The sequence below is a fragment of the Leucopleurus acutus genome, assembly GCF_964270905.1.
Source record: "Leucopleurus acutus genome assembly, chromosome: 15".
In the NCBI taxonomy this organism is placed as follows: domain Eukaryota; kingdom Metazoa; phylum Chordata; class Mammalia; order Artiodactyla; family Delphinidae; genus Leucopleurus; species Leucopleurus acutus.
In genome coordinates, this window is record NC_139157.1 from 49,487,909 (window position 1) to 49,509,217 (window position 21,309).

General features: G+C 38.5%; 2 protein-coding genes across 3 annotated transcripts in view; one reads left to right on the plus strand and one right to left on the minus strand.

Moving 5' to 3' along the window:
* Nucleotides 1–12,069, minus strand: part of FIG4 (FIG4 phosphoinositide 5-phosphatase) — a 129,860-nt gene extending 117,791 nt beyond the window's left edge. For both annotated transcript variants that reach the window (XR_014326797.1, XM_082856067.1), the window contains exon 1: nt 11,828–12,069. Coding sequence is in view for 1 of the 2 variants with exons in the window: in XM_082856067.1 (XP_082712193.1) it covers nt 11,828–11,893 (66 nt within the window). In the remaining variant the exon portion in view is untranslated. The remainder of the gene's footprint in view (nt 1–11,827) is intronic.
* Nucleotides 12,070–12,978: 909 nt separating this feature from the next.
* Nucleotides 12,979–21,309, plus strand: part of AK9 (adenylate kinase 9) — a 121,080-nt gene continuing 112,749 nt past the window's right edge. The window contains exons 1-2 of the mRNA XM_082856089.1: nt 12,979–13,033; nt 20,440–20,567. Coding sequence (XP_082712215.1) covers nt 20,451–20,567 — 117 coding nt within the window. The 5' untranslated portion in view covers nt 12,979–13,033; nt 20,440–20,450. The remainder of the gene's footprint in view (nt 13,034–20,439; nt 20,568–21,309) is intronic.

The following is a 21,309-nucleotide window of genomic DNA, read 5'->3' on the forward strand; positions in this document are numbered from 1 at the left end:
TGTGCTCTGGAACCTGCACACCACAACTACAGAGCTGACACACCCTGGAGCCTGCGTGTCACAACTAGAGAAGAGAAAACCCACATGCCACAACTAGAGAGAAGCCCATGTTCTACAAAGAGCCCGCATGCCACAATGAAAGATCCGACATGCTTCAACAAAGATCCCACATGCTGCAACTAAGACCCAATGCAGCTAAAAATAAATTTAAAAAAATAAATAATAAATAAATCTTTTTAAAAAAATGTATTTGATGAAATTGACTGAAAATTTCTTGAACTTGAAGAAGAAACAGATATACAGGCACAGGAATCACAGAGTCCTCAAAAAGATGAAGCCAAAGAGACCCACACCAAGACATATCACAATTAAAATGGCAAAAGTTAAAGAAAAAAGAATTCTAAAGGTAGCAAGAGAAAAACAAGGAGTCACACACAAAGGAAATCTGATATGATTATCAGCTGATTTTCCTGCATAAACTTTGCAGGCCACACGGAGTTGCATTATATATTTAAAATGCTGAAAAGGAAAAACCTGTAACTGAGGATACTCTACCCAGCAAGATTATCATCCAGAATTGAAGGAGAGATAAAGAACTTCTCAGGCAAGCAAAAACTAAAACAGTTCATCAATACTAAACCCACCCTAAATAAAAATGTTAAAGGGTCTTCTCTAAGTGGAAAAGAAAAGGCTACAAGTAAGAATCTATAAGAAAGGAAAAAATCACAATAGGAAAGAAATATACAGTAAAGACTGTGGATCAATCACTTAAATAAGCTAGTATAAAGATTAAAAGACAAAAAAAATTGTGAAATCAACTATAACTACAACAGTTAAGGGATAAATATGAAGATATAAAAACATGACATCAAAACACAAAACGTGGGGAGGAGAGTAAAAAAATATAGACCTTTAGAATGTGTTTGAACTTAAATGACTACCAGTTTAAAACAAGTAGATATAGTCAGTATGTCAACATATATGAACCGCATGGTAACCACAAATCAAAATCCTACAATAGATACACAAAACGGATCAAGAAACACAAGCATACCACTAAAGAAATTATCAAACCACAAGGGAAGTAACTAAAAGAAAAAAAGAAGAGAGAAGAACTACAAAAACAACCAGAAACGAGTAACAAAATGGCAGTAAGTACAAACCTATCAATAATCACTTTAAATGTCAATGGACTGTACTTTTCTGGTGGCGCAGTGGTTAAGAATCCGCCTGCCAAAGCAGGGGACCCGGGTTCGAGACCTGGTCTGGGAAGATCCCACATGCCGCAGAGCAACTAAGCCCAAGCGCCACAGCTACCGAGCCGGCGCTCTAAAGCCTGCGAGCCACAACTACTGAGCCTGTGTGCCACAACTACTGAAGCCTGTGCACCTAGAGCCTGTGCTCCACAACAAGAGAAGCCACCTCAATGAGAAGCCCATACACTGCGATGAAGAGTAGCCCCCATTCACCGCAACTAGAGAAAGCCCGTGCGCAGCAACAAAGACCCAACACAACCAAAAATTAAAAAAAAAAAAAAAGTCAGTGGACTAAATGCTCCAATCAAAAGACACAGGGTGCCTGATCAGATTAAAAAGCAAGACCCATCCATATGAGGCCCACAAGAGACTCACTTCAGAGCTAAAGAAACACACAGATTGAAAACGAACAGCTGGAAAAATAGTTCATGCAAATGAAAACAAGAAAGGTAGGGTAGTAATACTCATATCAGACAAAATAGACTTTGAAACAGTCTATAACAAAAGACAAAAGAAGGGCATTATATAATGATAAAGGGATCAACACAAGGGAGGATATAACATTCATTAACATATATTCACCTAATATAGGAGCACTTAAATATATAAAGCAAATATTAACAGACATAAAAGGAGAAATTGACAATAATACACTAGTTGTAGGGGTCTTTAACACACCACTTACATCAATGGACAGATCATCCAGACAAAAAAATCAACAAGGAAACAGTAGTCTTAAATGACACATTAGACCATTTGAAATTAATAGATATCCACAGGAATTTTCATCCAAAACTAGCAAAATACAGTCTTTTCAAGTGCACATGGAACATTCTCCAGGACAGACCACATTCTAGGCCACAAAACAAGTCTCAACAAATTTAAGTGGACAAAAATTATATCAAGCATTTTTTCCAGACACAAGAGTAGGAAAGTAGAAATGACGTACATAAAGAAAAACGGGAAAAACATAAACACGTGGAGACTAAACAACCTGCTACTAAAAAACCAATGAGTCAATGAGTCTATGAAGAAATCGAAGAGGAAATAAGAAAGTAACCCGATACAAATGAAAATAAAAACACAACTTTCCAAGATCTACAGCACGCAGCAAAAGCAGTCCTAAGAGGGAAGTTTACAGCAATACAGGTCTACCTAAGAAACAAGAAAAATCTCAAATAAACAACCTAACTTACCATCTAAAGGAATAAGGGGAAAAAGAACAAAGCTCAAAGTCAGCAGAAGGAAAGAAATAATAAAGATCAGAGATGAAATAGAGACAAAGGAAAAAAAGAAGATCAATGAAAACAAGAGCTGTTTCTTTGAAAAGATAAACAGAATTGATAAGCCTTCAGCCAGGCTCATCAAGAAAAAAAAACCAACACAGGACCCAAACAAACAAAATTAGAAATGAAAGATGAGAAATAACAACCGATATCACAGAGATACAAAAAATCTTAGGAGAATACTACTACAAACATTTATATATTAACAACTTGGACAGCCTAGAAGAAATGGTTAAATTTCTAAAAATGTACACTCTTCCAAGACTGAATCAGGAATAAATAGGCAATCTGAAAAGACAGATCACAGTAGTGAAAATGAATTTGTAATAAAAGAAAAACCTCCAAGGAGACAAAAGTCCAGGGCTGGATGGCTTTACAAGGGAATTCTACCAAATATATAAAGAGCTAATACCTAGCATTCTCAAATGATTCAAAAAATTTAAGAGAACAGAATACTCCCAAATTCATTCTATGATACTGAAATCAGACAACAACACTACAAGAAAAAAAGAAAAGAAAAGAAGATTACAGGCTAATGTGTCTGATGAATATAGATGCAAAAATCCTCAACAAAATACCAAATTCAACAATACATAAAGAGGATCAGACACATGATCAGGTGAAATTTATTCCAGGGATGCAAGGTGGTTCAATATCCATAAATCAATGTGATACATCACATTAACAAAACAAAAGGATAAAAATCACCTGATCATCTCAATAGATGCAAAAAAAGCACCTGACAAAATTCAACACCTTTTCATGGTAATAACTCTAATCAAAGTTCATATAGATGGAACATATCTCAACATAGAAAAGCAATTTACAACAAACCCACAGCTAACATCATACTCACAGTGAAAAGCTGAAATTTTTCCTCTAAGATCAGGAACAAGACAAAGATGCCCACTCTTGCCACATAGTATTGGAAGTCCTAGCCACAGCAATTATACAAGAAAAATAAATAAAAGGCATCCAAATTGGAAGGGAGAAAGTAAAACTGTCACTATTTGCAGATGACATGATACTATATATAGAAAACCCTAACATCTCCACCAAAAAACTATTAGAAATAATAAATGAATTCAGTAAACTTGCAGGACACAAGATTAATACACAGAAATCTGTTACTTTTCTATACACTAATAATTATCTAACAGAAAGAGAAAGCAAGAAAACAACCTCATTTAAATTCACATCAAAAAATAAAATACTTAGGGTTAAATAAACTTAACCGAGGAGGTGAAAGACCTATACTCTCAAAACTATAAATATTGACGAAGGAAATCAAAGATAATACAAAGTAATGGAAAGGTATCTTATATTCATGGACTGGAAGAATTAATATTGTTAAAGTGACCATACTACTGAAAGCAATCTACAGATTTAACGCAATCCTTATCAAAATACCCATGACATTTATCACAGAACTAGAACAAATAATTCTAAAATTTATATGGAACCACAAAAGACCCCAAACTGCCAAAGCAATCATGAGAAAAAAGAACAAAGCTAGAGGTATCAGTTGCCCTAACTTCAGACTATACTACAAAGCTACAATAATCAAAACAGACACATGGAGCAATGGAACAGAGAGCCCAGGAATAAACCCATGCACTTACGGTCAATTGATCTATGACAAAGGAGGCAAGAATATAAAATGGAGAAAAGATAGTTTCTTCAATAAGGGGTGCTGGGAAAACTAGACAGCTACATGAAGAAGAATGAAATTAGAACATTTTCTCAAACCACATACAATAATAAACTCAAAATGGATTCTCAACCTATATATAAGACCAGAGACCATAAAACTCCTAGAAGAAAACATAGGCAGCAATATTTTTTTGGATCTGTATCCTAAGGCAAAGGAAACAAAAGCAAAAATAAACAAATGGAACCTAATTAAACTTAAAAGCTTTTCACAGCAAAGGAAACTATCAATGAAATGAAAAGACAACCTATTGAATAGAAGGAAATATCTGCCAATGATATGACTGATAAGGGGTTAATATCCAAAATATACAAACAGCTCATACAACTCAATATTAAAAAAACAAACAGCCTGATTAGAAATGGGCAAAAGACCTGAATAGACATTTTTCCAAAGATTTACAGACAGCCAACAGGCACATGAAAAGATGCCAATCATGAGAGAAATGCAAATCAAAACCACAATGAGATATCATCACCTCATACCTGTAAGAATGGCTATCATCAAAAAGAACACAAATTGGTGAGGATGTGGAGAAAAAGGAACCCTCTTACACTGTTGGTGGGAATGTAAATTGGTGCAGCTACTATGGAAAACAGTTTGGAGGTTCCTCAGAAAACTAAAAATAGAACTACCATATGACCCAGCAATTCCACTCCTGGGTATGTATCTGAAGAAAACAAAAACACTAATTTGAAAAGATAATGCACCCCTATGTTCACAGCAGCATTATTTACAATAGCCAAGATACAGAAGCAATCTAAGTGTCCATCAACAAATGAATAAAGATGTGGGGGGGGGGGTGTAAAGTGGAATTTACTCAGCCATAAAAAAGAATGAAATTGTGCCATTTGCAACAACATGGATGCACCTGGAGGGTATTATGCTTAGTGAAGTAAGTCAGACAGAGAAAGACAAACACTATATGTTATCACTTATATGTAGAATCTAAAAAATAAGACAAACGAATGAATATAACAAAACAGAAACAGACTCAGATATAGAGAACAGACTAGTGGTTACCAGTGGGGAGAGGAGAGGGGGGAGGGGTGAGATAGTGGTAGGGAATTAAGAAGTACAAACTAGTATATATAAAATAAATAGGCCACAAGGATATATTGTATAGCACAGGGAATATAGCCAATATTTTATAACTTTAAATGGAATATAATCTATAAAAATATAGAATAACTATGTTGTACACCTGAAACTAATAAAACATTGTAAATCGACTATACCAATCTTACACAACCACTTTCAGAAAACTGAAGAAAGGAACACTTCAACTCATTTTATGATGCCAGAGTTACCATGACACCAAAATCAGACAAAGATGTTAAAGAAAATGATAAATCAAAAGCTTGACCATAAAGGTTAAAATCCTTAACAAATTATTAACAAATTATTAGCAAATAGAGTCTAGCAATATATGAAGACAATAACACAACATGACCAAGTGATATATACCAAAAAACAAAACAAACAAAAAAAACCTCAAGGGTTCTTTTTTTTAACATTTGAAAATGAATTAATGTAATCCACCATACTAAGCAAAGAAAGGAAATGCCATATACAGATGCAGAAAAAACATGTAACAAATTTCAGCATCTATTCATGATTTAAAAAAAAAAGACCTCCTCCTGTTTGGGAAAAGCATCTTAGGAACTTGGAAACAAGCATTTTTTAGAAGACTGCTACTCTAATCTACAGATCCTGGACTTCACCTGCAACATTTCCAGCCTCCAGCTAACCCTGCTCACAATCTGAATCGGCTCTTGCCAATCTATCCTGTTTATCCTTAATTCAGTGGTTTTTGTATACTGACAGACTCCTTGGTTTGTCTCAAGTCTGAAGTCAAGGGGAGATTCTGTCAGCAACCAAGGACCTCTGTTCAGTCCTGAATGGTGGGTTTTTCCTCCAATAGCAGGGCTTGTCCCTATACTTGTGCTCCTAAGTGTATAGTTATATAGTTAACCCCCCACCCCGATTGTCTCTAATTGTTGAATATACTGTGCAGTGTTAAATACACTGCACCCTTAAAGCTGTCTGTTTCTTTATCTTTATTTCAAAAATCTGAACATATGGCCAGCATATACTTGAGCTCATTGTTGGTGAAATTTAAATGTCAACAAAATAGTATACTCATTTAAAAAAATTTTTTAATAAAATAAAATTTAAAAAAACCTCTCAGCAAACTAGTAATGGAAAGAAATCTTCCTCAACCTGATAAAGGGCAGCTATGAAAATCTACAGCTAACATCACACTTAATGGTGAAAGACTGAATACTTTCCCTCCAAGATCAGGAACAAAACAAGAAAATGTCTGCTTTCACCACTTCTATTCAACTTTGTACTAGAAGTCCTAGCCAGGGTCATAAGACAAGAAAAAAATAAATAAAAAGCATGCAGACTGGGAAGGAAGAAGTGTTCCTCTTCCTAAATGATAGAAATATTCATGTAGAAAATGCTAAGGAAATGACAAAAAAGCTACTAGAATGAGTGTGATGAGAAAAAACACTATTTTGAGTTGCTGCCTAGGCATTTTACAGTGTTCTACCCTGCTCATACCAACAGTGCGGACATTTAGATAAACACCAAGCTTCAGAGTCCTGCCATAAATTCCTGCTTTGCTTTTCCCAGGGCACCTTTTAAAACAGTCACTTAGAGCTAAGCCCTCAAAAAGTTAGTGACCTCTACCCCAACCACCTTAAACGTACTAGGTGCTTGCTACCCTGCTTTCTATCCCTGTTTGCTTGTGAACTGAGATGGAGGACTGCCCTTCTCCCGGTTCATTGTGCCTCCCCACACATTTCTGAGATATATAAGTAATAAATTTTGTGACTCTACTTCCTTTGTGTGGATGTATTCGAACTACGCCTTCAATCAAAACAAGCTCATGGTTTCACGTCCCCAAAGTGAGAACTCAGATACTGAGGGAGCTACCTGCCAAACCCCTGTGGATAGCTTGTGCCCCCTCATTCAGCAAGTCATAATCTGCATATTCTTAATTCAATACACCAGCTCCAGCTTCTCAACACAGTGAGTTTAGCAAGGTTTCAGGATATAAGATCAATATATAAAAATCAATTTCTATATACTAGCAATGATCAATTGTTAAATCAAATTTAAAATTCCATTTGCAGTAGTATAAAAGTTCATAAAATACTTAGGAATAGGTTTTTTAAAGACATAAAATTTCCATACTGAAAACTACAACATATTGCTGAGAAAAGGTAAAGACCTATTAAATGGAGAAATACACCATGGATTGAAAGATTCAATACTATCAAGATTCAGTTCTCCCCAAATTTCATCTATAGATTCAATGAAATCCAAATCACAATCCCAACAGGCTTTTTATTATAAATTGATAAGCTGATTGTAAAATTCATATGGAAATGCATAGGATCTAGAATAGGCAAAACAACTTTGGAAAAAAATAAATTTGGAAAACTTACACTTCCTGATCTCAACACTGATTATAAAACCATAATAAGCAAGAGAAGGTGGAAAGGCCATAAAGAAGAACAAATGGATCAATGGAACAAAATAGAGAGTTTAGGAATCAATTCACATTTCTTCAACTAATTTTTCACAAGAATACCAAAAAATTCAATAAAATAAAGGATAATTTTTTCAACAAATGAGGCTGGAGAATTGATGTATGGAAAAAAGTGAACCTCAATCCCTGTGGTTGCCAGCCTCCAAGAACCCTTAAAGACTCTCATCTCTTGGTATTCATGCCCTTGTATAGTCCCCTACCACAGAACAGGGCTGGTCTGCATGAACAATAGGATATTGCAGAAATGATGGCATGTGACTTCTGAGGCTAGGTTACAAAAGACATTGCAGCTTTGCCCTTGTTTCTCTTGGATCATTCTTTCTGGACAAATCCAGCTACCACATCATAAGGACACTCAAGGAGTCCTGTGGAAATGTCCATTAGGTGAGGAACTGAAGCCTCTTGTCAACAACCAGCTCAACTGCCAAGCATGTGAGTGAGCCATATTGGAAGTAAATCCTCCAGCCCAGTCTAGAGGACTGTAGCCCACCTGACATCTGCAACTTCATGAGATCCTGAGTAAGAAGCTCTCAGCTAAGTCACACTCAGATTCCCAATCTACTGAAATTGTGAAATACGAAATGTTTAAAGCCATTAAGTTTGGAGGTAATTTGTTCCACAATAGATAAGCAATGCAATCCCTGCATCACACCATACACAAAATTAATTTAATATGAAACACACCCCTAAAAGTAAAGTTAAAAGTATAAATCTTTTAGAGGAAACATAGGAAAATATCTTTGTGCTCAGAGAGTAGGCAAAGGTTTCTTAGATAGGACACAGAAAACAATAACTATGAAAGAAAAAAACTGATAAATTATACTTCATTGAAATTAAAAACTTCTGTTCATCAAAAGATTGCTAACACAATGTGTATATATGTATATAAAATTATATATATACATAAAATCATCACACTGCACACCTTAAATATCTTACAATTTTGTTTGTCAATTATACCTCAATAAAGCTGAAAAAAAGATCATTAATAAAATGTATAGGCAAGCTGCTGACTGAAATATTCACAATACATATATCATGAAGGACTTGATTCCATAATATATAAAGAACTCCTACAAATCAATAATAAAAAGGCAGTCTAATTTTTTAAAGTGGGCAAAAGACTTGAACAGACACTTCAAAAAGGAAGATATAAAAATGGCCAATAAGTACATGAAATGATGCTCAACATCACTAGTCATTAGGGGAATGCAAATTAAAACCATAATAAGATGCCATTATACACTGCTAGAATAACTAAAACTAAAAAGACTGACAACACTAAATGCTGTCAGTGATATGGAGCAATGGAGACTTTTATACCTTGCTGATGGGAGTGTGAAATGGTGCAACCACCTAACATCAACCCTATGACCGGCAATTTCATTAAGAGGTATTTACCCAGAGAAGTGAAAACATATGTCGACAAATATAACTGCTCAAGAATGTTCACAGCTGGCTTATTAACAACAGTCTAAATGTGGAAACAGTCTAAGTCAATAGGGAAAACGTATAAACAAACTGTGGAATATGTTTACAATGGACAACTATTCAATAATAAGAAGAGGGGCTTCCCTGGTGGCGCAGTGGTTGAGAGTCCACCTGCCGATGCAGGGGACACGGGTTCGTGCCCCAGTCCGGGAAGATCCCACATGCCACGGAGCGACTGGGCCCGTGAGCCATAGCCCATGAGCCTGCGCATCCGGAGCCTGTGCTCCGCAACGGGACAGGCCACAACAGTGAGAGGCCCACGTACCGCAAAAATAAATAAATAAATAAATAAGAAGAAGAAGAAACAAACTACTGATACACACAACAACATGGATGAACCTCAAAGACATTATGCTGAGCAAAAGCCACTAGACTTGAGTGTGTACTGTACAATTCCATCCATATAAAATTCTTGAACAGGCATATCTAATCTAACATTTTAAAAACAGAATATCAGTTGCCAGGAAGGGAAAGGGGGCAGTTGACTGGATAGGGACACAAGGGAACTTTCCACAGCAACATAAGCGTGTGGTTAACACATGTATACTTCTGTCCGAATTCTATAGCTTAGATTTGTGCATTTTGATTTACATAAATTTTAAAGAAAAAGAACCATATAAAATAATAAGTTGTTGGTGGGAAGTGGAACAAGTTACAGATAATAGAGGGTGACAGAATGTTGGTAATTTTGGAGCTGGGTGATGGCTAGATGGGAGTTTATTATACCATTCTGTTTACTTTGTATTTGCTTGAAATTTCCATAACAAAGCTAAAAACAGAAAGCCAAAGGCATAAACCATAAACCCAATGTTTAGCTGATTCATCTGAAATACAATTACTCTGTCAAATTGCTGTAAAAGTTTCTAATCACTCTCAGTTTCTATATGCAATTTGTTGCCATCCAGTTACAAACCATCTATGCCTGGCACCAGCTGCCAGCCCACACTATTCAACAGCACTGTCCTAACCTGTTTTGCCTCATTTTTCTTCTCCACCAAATAATAACAGGAATAGCAACAACATTTGCCCCTTAGAAGTTTTATGAGGATTAAATAATAAAGTATGTAGAGTGCTTTGACCAGTGCCTGGCATACAACTCTTCCAAAAGCATTAGCTATTAGTCTCATTAATACAACCTGCTACCATTTTTTTTTAATTCCTAGGATCTATTTAGTTGCCAGTAACTAAACAGGCAACTAAGAGATACAGAGTTTACTCTCCTCAGAATGGGAGCCACTGAAGGGTTCTGAGCAGAAAAGCCCTATAATACGAATTGTGCTTTAGAAAGAACACTTGCATCTCAGCCAGTCCTCATGAATGTTCAGCTTATTAATGGGCTGAAATTTCTGTGTTTTAAATATAGTATGTATATTTCTACCTGGGATATTTATCAGCACTTGTACAGAAAGCAGAAGGTTTTGTTTCAAAATGATACTTCTGTAGAGCTCTCCTCAGAGGACAACTGAATATATTTGCAAATACAGTATATTAGGCAATTTCATCTGCTGGTCTGGATCTAATCAAATGAAACTGTCACCAAAACTAATTTAGGGTCAACAGTGTTTCTACACTAATGATGACCTGAGGCAGACAAGCTATTAGGACCCTGTTATAACCGAGAAACTGTTAGGTAAGTACCTTCTTATACTCTTCTATCTAGTAGAGACAACCCAAGTTCCACTGACTGTGCCTTATAAGACACTCTATAGCACAAGGAAGAGTATTGTGCAGGTTTCCAGCACATGCAATCTTGTTACCATAAAGTGTAATTTAAACACAGACCCTAATACCACTGTTACCCCAATTTAAAAAAGTATACTTTATTTTCCAACCACACAAATGACAAAGTACGTATTTCTATAAACACCATTCCCTAATTTTAGGGAACTAGTAACCTAAACATAAAAACGAATCTGCTTATTCTCCTAGCAACTATTTTCATGGCAATTTGAAGTAATAAAACAAAATAAAATGTGTTGGAAAAAAGTCAAGTGAAAAGCAAAATAATGTTGCCCCAACAAAATCAACTGTCTTTAAACAGAATAAGTTTTTCTTTCCTTTCAAATAAAGAGAACCAAAAATGTCAGCAATAAAAGCGCACGTAATTAACATAAATCACAGCGATGCTATGCCATGGAATAAGGAAACAGACAAGTTACCGATTCACAGGTCAAAAACATTCTCCACACCCCTGCCTGTATTGTAACCAGTGAACTGTAGAACTCTAAGACTTTCTGGAAGTTGCAAAGAATTCAGTAACTCGTATAAAACCTCATTAACAATTACTGAGATACCACAAACACCTGTTGCCAGTGTGTTCCGACCGTGGCTTTTAAGTGGAAATGTTTACGTGCAAAAGCCCTGGGTGCGATAACTGGGCGAAGCCCCCTCGGGCATATTCCCCGCCGCTGGGATTAGGGAACTGGGAAAATGGGGGGGCTGGGGGGGTAAATGCTGCCTCTGCCCCACACCTACTCGGCCGCCATCCTCCCGCCCGCGCTCCACGGCGCAGGGTACTCACAGCTCTAGTCTCGTACAGGACCAGTTTCTGAACCGAGCTGATAATGGGGGCGGCGGCCGCAGGCATGGCCCGAGCTAGTGGGGGCCCCCAAGGCAGGGCCCCAGGCCGCGGCCCAGGTTGTGGCAGCCTCTGTCCTCCACCCCAAGAGACTCGAAGAGAAGACGTCTCAGACCCTGCACTCCAGCTTCAAACGAGAAAAACACCGCCTGGTCGACAAATATATAGACGACCAGCTAACACGCTTAAGTGTTTCCGGATCCTACGCTCCACCTCCAGGCAAGCCCAGCCCCAGGCACGGAGGGGGCGGGGCTGGAGGGTGCACCATAGAGAGGTCGTGTAGAGGTTCCCAGAACCTGCGTACTGCCGAGGGAGGAAGCAAAGAGCGCCATCTTTGGTACTGGCAAGAGAAAAAAATGGGCGGCGAAAGGAGCTGCCGGTTTAGTCAAATCTCTCGTTTATCTGGTCCTTCTCTTTAGAAAAGTAGATCTTTTGGGACTGGATTGCTTCTTTTGAAGGGGTTCTCCGAGTTGCAGATAGATCCATTTCCAAGTTGGTCTGTTTTTCCCCGCCTACTTCTGCGTTCTTGGAAACCTAACAATGTTCTTTCACTGAGTGTGTTTTCCCCGCCGCCCTCGCTCTCTTTGTTGTCTATTTTACCCTTAGGAGAGTCAACAAAACCCACATTGTCCAGAGGGTGTGTGGTTCAAGCAATTTTTTTTGAATCATCTAAAGTTGGAAATTACCAACTTTGCCACATACTTGTGCACGAGGTTAACCATCTGTAAATTCTAAAAATGAGCTGCCGAGTGTAATGCAGTGCAGTGTAGCACTGGCTTTGTAGTTCTGCGTTAAAATAAGGTTTCTTAAAAAATAAAAATAAAAAAATAATAAGGTTTCTTCCTTTGGATGTGCGTGAACATAAATAGACAATGCTTGTACCCTCTTTGATCATCACTTTCCATTTTTGTGAAAAGGAGTGTATTATAATTATGAATACAAAATTAGGTACAAAAGTGAATATTGAAAATGAGAAAATAAATCACAGCCCACCTCCCGAGGCCCCGCCCCCCGAGAGGTTTTGCGCTCTTCTCAGCTCTGGGTTCTCTTGGCAACCGCTCAGCAGATCTCTTGGCAACCGCTCCACGGAGAGTCCCGGGAGGCGGCTACGGCCTGCTGGTGGGGTCCGCTGGGGTCCGCTGCGGCCAGGTAAGTAGGGGTAGGAGTCCACCGCTCGGATGCATTTTGGTGTCGCACGAATGGAATTCCACCTCCTGCGTGGACCCCAGACCAGTTCCTTTTCTTGCAAAACTAAACTTCGTGATCTCCGGAAATTCCGCTTTTTAAACCCACTTCCCTTTTCAAGTATCAATGTCTTCATTTCACAGATACTTACTGATCACCTACTGTGAGATGTAAGATGTACTCTAGTGACAGCTAACCCAGCCTAGGTAGAAGTGCTAGGTTTCCCAGGAGATGGGCCCCCTGTTAACCGCAGAACCCACTGCTAGAGGATTTTTCAACTGCTATAAGTGTAAGGAAACTTTAAAATCCATAATGTAGCATTAGGGATTATATTGTAAATTCAAAATTAAGAAATTACAAATTTTTAAAATTAACATTTAATTATTTATTATTTTACATTTTCTTTCATAGTTTGGGACCCTTTTTATTAAGAACTAGAGGGGCTTCCGTGGTGGCGCAGTGGTTGAGAGTTCGCCTGCCGATGCAGGGGACGCGGTTTCGTGCCCCGGTCTGGGAAAATCCCACATGCTGCGGACCGGCTGGGCCCGTGAGCCATGGCCGCTGGGCCTGCGCGTCCGGAGCCTGTGCTCCGCAACGGGACAGGCCACAACAGTGAGAGGCCCGCGTACTGCAAAAAAAAAAAAAAAAGAATAAAAAAAAAGAACTAGAAAGATGGCCATGTCAGTTCTGGCATTTTGCATTGACTTAGATCTTTTAACTGGGAAAAATATTTAGTTCTGTTCCACTTCATAATGGAAACCAACTCTTCTGAACATGAGTTAAGTATTTGCACAATGTTTTTATTTAGGATAACAACTCGAAATAACTGTAGAACTCTGGTTTTCCAATATTTAGTTTTCAATTATTATGTTATAGTATAATTAAGCACTTTCATTCGAACCTGGTCTTAGTTTTGTTCACCCAGAAGGAGATCCTGAGACAAAATTTGAGGACAAATCGTTTACATGGGCAATAATCTAGCGAACAACAGCAGGAAAGGGAAGGAAGCTAATGAAGGGAATATTATCAAGCAAATTTCTCTGTGGGCTGAATTCACTGGGGAATGCTTGGATGTCTGTCCCAGTTATTCCTTGTAAGGGGAAAGGGAGCTGGGGTATTTATTCACCAACTCCCATCAGTTATTGGTTGAGGGCTGCTATGGCAGAACATTAATTCCCTGTAACTTCTAGTCTGCCCTGTGCTCAGGCAGAATAAGTTCTGGCAGCTAGAAAGAGTCCTTAGACAAAGAGTCCTTAGACAAAGAATCACACGTGCCAGCCCTTGGAAGTTGGCCTGGCCGTCCCTGGAAAAGGCACATATCAAGTGGATAGGGGCAGGGCACTAATAACATCTGCTACGTTCCTCTCTTTGTGCCACTCATAGTCACTCCCCTCCCCACACATTAAATTTCCAGCACCTTGTCACTGGTTCTTCAAGGCGGTGTGTGGTCCCAGTTTCTAAAAGAAAAGGAAGATAGATCCATTTATCAAAAATACAGATATCTCCCTGCCCCCAATTATGCAGCAGCAACTACCTCCACCTGCCAGTGCAATACCTCCTTATACAAGGGTGTGACTCATTGGGGATCACCATATATCATGTTTGTTACACCACTCTCATAGCCCCATTCACATGCTTCTTCCCCAGAGCTCCTTTTTCTCTTATCATCCAGTCTTGCTCCTTCCAGGCCCTGCACCAAGCCATTCAGCACTGTTCTCCAAATTGAGGACCTAGGAATACTGCTTAAAGCCCTACCCACCAGGAGGATTTCCCCTAATCACCATCTCTCAGGGCTACACCTGAATGGGACTAAAGTCTGAAAGCATTCCGTTTACAGCTTGCACCAATATATCGTGATTCATCCATGATTTTTTTTTTTTCGTTTTTTTATCAGCTGTTCCCAGATAATCCCATATGAGGTATGAGCCAAGGGACATTGGTGAACCAGAGATAGGTAACATGGGGGTGTCTAGGCTGCTTGCTTATGAAATGTATTTGGCCTGATCCGAGTGTTCCATTTTTCTCATTCCGTGGATTACTGCTGTGCCTGCCCAACCTGAGGACTTGATTGTCTGACATACCCAGCTCACGATGGGCACTTTCGTGTGACGTCCCATGGCCAGGCATTCTAAGATTCCAAAAGGTGTCCTACCCAGCACAGCTACCTCTAGCATCGTGGGATCTGGCCAGGTATATGGCCCATGAAGCAAGGCCTCGGCACCGTAGCCTGAAACTGCTGCAGAGCTCTCTCTTGCTCTCGGCCCTACTCAAAACTGACAGCTTTCCAAGTCACCCCTTAAATGGATCAGAGCAGTATTCCCAAATGTGCTACATGCTGTCTCCAAAAACTAAAGAGACTTACAAAATATTGCACCTCTTTTTTAGAGGTAGAAGGTGTAAGGTACAGTAACTTGTCCTTTACCTTGGAGAGAATGTCTCAGAATGTCCCAGACCACTGGCCTTTTAAAACTTCACCAATATAACAGGTCCTCAAATCTTTGTAGGTTTATTTCCCATTTTCTGCTGCCCATACGTCTTATGAGGGCATCCAGAACACTTGCTACTTCCCACTCACCAGGTCTGATATTGTCAATATTGTGGATCAACAAGACCCCTTTGTACTATATTTGTTACAAAGAGCAGGAGAGTCCCGGGGTAAGACTAAATGTCCATTGCTGACTGTTCTAAGTAAATACAGACTGCTTCTGATCCTCCTCCTTGACGTGTATTGAAAAAAAAATGCATTTTCCAGCTGAGTAGCTATATATCAAGTATAAGAAGCTGTGTCCATCTAGTAAAGTTCTCTGCACAGCAGTTGCAGTTGGGGCTGCCCCTACTTAACGTTTACAGTGGTCCAATATCATCTGTCATGATCTGGTTTTTGCAGAAACTCAGACTAGAGAATTAAACAGGACAATGCATCTTTTAAATAGTTTTGGGATAGCACTCTTCCATTTCATTCAGGATGATTTACTATTGTTTATCTAGGGCAGAGGCTAAGGAGCAGGTGTGCAGTTTCATGAGCTTCCACTTGGCCTTTTCAACCACAGTGGCCCTTATTCCATAGTTAGGGAATCCCTGTGAAGGTTTTTCCAGCTGCAATCCCTGTTATGCACTCAAGGCCCAGGAAAATAACCACCGAGTGATCCTTCAGACTCTTTGGATGCACTGTAAGACAGACTTGAGCCAAGGTTCCATTTATCACTGGTTCTCCATTTGCCCTCGCTCTAATACGAGGCTATGATGGCATTTTGGATCTGCTGGTATTGATGTCAGCTGAGACCCTGTGTCCTATAACTGTTCAAAGAGGAGAATATTCCTATTTCCACAGTGTCTATTTCTCTGGTTAATTGTTGTAGGTTCTCTTGGGGAAGGATTGGGGAATCCCTATTATAAATACTTGCTATGGAGTTGTAGGCTGGATCCTCGAGGACTCCTTGCCGTCCCTTCAGTCAATGGGCTCTGGAATCATGAAGAAGGAATCATGACTTCCACTGTGGCTGCTGACATCAGCCTTTGGTTCACTTACCCTTTTTCGTTTTTAGAAATGTAAGTTAATCAACACTTTCATTGACTGCTCATCTGTCTCACCCCTAGGGAGCCCATGATTTATCACTATCACCGCAGATCTCTGTGGGTCTTGCTTGTGGCCATTCTGGGCTTGCTGCCCATTATAGTAATTATACCTACTTTGTTTCTCACAGTTAAGGGCTGCCACCTGGCCTCTGCTCTTCCAGACCCTGTCATCCCTACTGACACATGAGAACCCAGTATCACAGCGGCCTCTCCCTTACTTTATTTTATTTATTCTTTATTTTATTTTATTTTTTTGCGGTACGTGGGCCTCTCACTGTTGTGGCCTCTCCCGTTGTAGAGCACAGGCTCCGGAGGCGCAGGCTCAGCAGCCATGGCTCACGGGCCCAGCCGCTCCGCGGCATGTGGGATCTTCCCGGACTGGGGCAGGAACCCGTGTCCCCTGCATCGGCAGGCAGACTCTCAACCACTGCGCCACCAGGGAAGCCCTCTCCCTTACTTTAAATCCTGGCCCCAAAACGGACAGCCATCACTGAGCTTCGTAATGATGCCAGTGCTCCCTTACTAGCTCATTCCTTAACATCTTAATGAAAAGAGTGCCCTCTGTCCATCCCAAACAGCAGAGTAGGCTGATGGTTCTCTGGCCTAACATAATAAGTCCACTTAACATGCCGCTTCTGTGAGTATTTAACACCTGCCTCTGTGCCCTGTCAAGGCAGTTCTGGCATTTACATCCCATTGTTTTTTTCCAAGCTTCAAGTAACCTTACCAGCAGTGAATTAGGACTTGCTCCAGGTGTCCTAGCTAGGATGTTAAACTATGAGTCACGGGAGACAGCCCACTATCAATAAACTCCTATCCAGTCTGCATTCCCCTCACCTGACACCCTCAAGATCTTTCCCAGGCGTGTTCTCCTGGTTCCTGTTGGTACACTCATAGCCAGGCCCTGGAGCTCTTTAGGTGCATAACACCTTTCTTCCTGTCCAGTGCCTCCCCAGTTGGGCTGGGCTGACACTTGACCCCAGTTACTGCTCTAGAAGCTATGAGGGGAAATAAGCTTGTAAAAGTCGAGCATTGTCTTCTGAGGCATCTGCCTCAGGTGAGGCATGGAGAGGCTGCTCTCTTCCGTAAATGAGAAGGTTGCTTCTGTTAATACAGAGCATTTGGGAGTAATCTTGGGGTTCAAAACTCAAGGTACTTAGACATCCAACTAGATATCCCCATCCCAGGCCTTATGGCCCTGGCTTTAGTGTGCTTTACGGAGACTCCTTAATAAATGCATGATCACTTTAAGAGGTTTAGATGCATTTTCTCCTTTACAACTACATTTTATACTAGCATTACTTATTTTGATGGTATTTTTTAAAAACTTGAAATTTCAGCCCTTTAGTTCCTGAAGTTTTCATCTCAAATCTTTTTAATATACTAGTAATACTTCTTACTACATCTTATTTCATATTGTCATCTTAAAATAATATTGGTATATTAAGCCCATTTGAATATTCTTAACTTCCACAGAGAAATGTAATCATATTGCATTTACCTGGAAGTATATAGCCCCCTCCAATCCATTTTTCATTGTTCTGTGAACAATGTCCCAGACCACTGGGACAAAGTTTTGTTTCATTTTTCAAGTCTATTCATTGAAGTATTTTCATAAGGTTTTGTAACTTTTCCATAAAGGGCTTGTATATCTTTTGTACTATTTAATCATGTTTATTTTATATTTTTGCTGCTAAGTCATATTTATATTTGGTTACATGTTCTAGCTATTTTTGATATATAGAAATGCAACTGAATTTTGTATAATGGTTTTGAATTCAGCAAATTGGATTATTTTATTCTTAAAATTTATCTGTGACATATTTGGGTTTTCTATGTGGACAGTCATATCAACTGGGAATAATTACACTTTTCTTTCTTTTGTCTTAAAAAGAACATTTTAAATATTTAATCATTAAATATAAGGGTGTCTTTCATTCATACCCTTTATCAATAAAAGAAGTTCCCTTCTATTAGTTGCTAAGAGGTTTATCTTTTATTCAACATTAAAGGGTGTTGAATTGTCTCATACTATTTCTACATCTATTAAGATAATCATATAGTTTTTCTCCTTAAATTTATTTTAATATGATAAATTAATTTTCTCGTACTAACCATCCTTGAATTCCTGGGGAAGCCCAACTTGGCCATGATGTTATTATCTTCTTCATATATTGCTAGATTCAACTTGCTAATACTTTGATTAGGATTTTTAAAAATCTTGTTCATGGGGGGCTTCCCTGGTGGCGCAGTGGTTGAGAGTCCACCTGCCGATGCAGGGGACACGGGTTTGTGCCCCAGTCCGGGAAGATCCCACATGCCACAGAACGGCTGGGCCCGTGAGCCATGGCCGCTGAGCCTGCGTGTCCGGAGCCTGTGCTCCACAACGGGAGAGGCCACCACAGTGAGAGGCCCACATATCGCAAAAAAAAAAAAAAAAAAAAAAAATCTTGTTCATGAATGAAGTTGGCATATAATTTTGCTTTTTTGGACTATTCTCTGCTGTAGGTATGGAGGTTATACGAGAGCCATAAATTAAGTAAGAAGTCTCCACTTTATCCTTTTTCTGAAGGAGTGTTTATAAGATTGCAAGACTTGGAGCACTTCAATAAAACCATCTGGTTTCCTTATGGGAAGATTTTTAGTTACTGATTCAGTTTCCTTAATGGTTATAGAACCGCTCAAGTTTTCTCTGTTTCTTAAGAAGCTGATTTTTCTAGTAATTTGTCAATTTTGCCTAAGTTTTCAAATTTATTTGGGATAACTTTATGATAGCCTCTTATTATCTATATATCTGCAGCATTATTTTCTCTGTGGTCCTTCCTATGTCTAATATTGTTTGATCAAGTAGACAGTAAATCAGTAAGCATTATGGAAGATTTAACCAATAAAATTCACAAACTTGATGTAGACAATTTTTTTGAAAATTACCATGGGGTAGGCCATAAGGCAAGAGTCAACAAATTTCAAAGAATTAATATAATATGGAGAACAGTCTCTGATTAATGAAAGAAATCAACAACAATGAAAACGCAAGAAAATCTTAGTTTTGAGATGTGAGAAAACACACCTCTAAAAAACCCATGTTTAATATTATTTAATTGTGCCTTCTATCTTCTGTCCTTGATCAATCTTGACAGAGTTTTCTATTTGTAAATCTCTTCAAAATACTGCTATTTAGCTTTGTTGCCCTTCTTTATATAATGTTTTTCTATTTTATTAATTTTTAATATATATTTTTCTTTTTCTAACTTCTTAAATTGTGAGCTTATATATTTTGATATATATTATGTTCATTATTTTTCAGTTCTACGTATTTTCTCATTTCCATTAGGATTTCTAACTAGAGCCATTAGTAGGCCCTACACACATACCCATTGACAAATTTATTATAACATATTTAGTTTGATTTTTTAAAGCATTTGCTATTGGGTTTTTGTTTGGCTGGTTGTGTGTACACTAATTTGATCTTTAATAGAATACACACATCAAAACATACATGTGAATATATACATGTATGTATTTTTTCCTTAATTTAGTCTTTCAAAGATACTTTATTTTAGCTGTCTTATATAGCATATAGCTGGCTTTTGCTTTCTGTCTCAAACTATGAACCTATTATTGTTTTAATAGATCAGTTTAACTTATTTGCCATTATTGGCAAAATCCATCTCTTAGTGGCATGGAATGGCTTCTGGGCTAAGTAAATTCACAGAATATTCTAGTTCTCCCAACCTGCCTGCCCGTTCCTCCTAAATCAGGCACTTTAACAATCTTACTCTTTCTTACTGTAGTATTTTGTATTATGACTTCTCAAGAGAAGACAGAAGAGCATCCTTTTGTGGATATATTTAATGAAGATGAAGCTGACAAAAACTTTATGTTGTCTAAACCTGTTTGCTTTGTTGTATTTGGGAAACCAGTAAGTTATCTCTTCTAACTTATTATTTAATATATTTTTTAATTTTTAAAGTCATAATCTCATGTTACCATACAAGATTGAAAACCACATCATGTGCTAATTTTTTTTTGAGTGTTTGTTAGACTTTCACTGTATGACAAACTCTGAAATAGTATTGGTTGTAAATTATAACTTTCTCTCCTCTTGTATACTATTATTGAAAAGGAACCTAGATTGTATTTATCTTTGCTTTTATATTATGAATAAATTAACTCATCAAAGCACTGCACCATGACAATTGTTAGTAGTATGTGATCCAAGGTTATTTCACACTCAATTTTCATATAAAACTTTCTGTGAAATTTGTTGTGAGGCTCTCTGGATATGTGAAGACAGGACACTAAAGAGACAAATGGAGGATACTCTCATCAGTGTCTAAAGCTCCTGAGAGGGGATGTGCTTCATCTTTACCCACAGTGTGTTAGTGGACCTATGTATTATCTTTCTGCAAAACAGGAAGAAACCAAGAATGGCTGTCGTAAGATAGCTCGCCTTCCTAGGCAGTTCTAGTAAGGACCTCTAGATGAGAGCTTTTTTCAGCCTCTGAGCTTAGTTGGTAGTTACCATTAGAGGGCCTAAGGTGGTTAATATAAAGCCTCTCCGGAATAGCAGAGTCTAAGGGCTGACTTGATTTTCTAGAGACCCTGGGACAGGGTCAAGAAATGGTTCCAGTAACTTCTATTATGTTTCTAAAATCAATAGA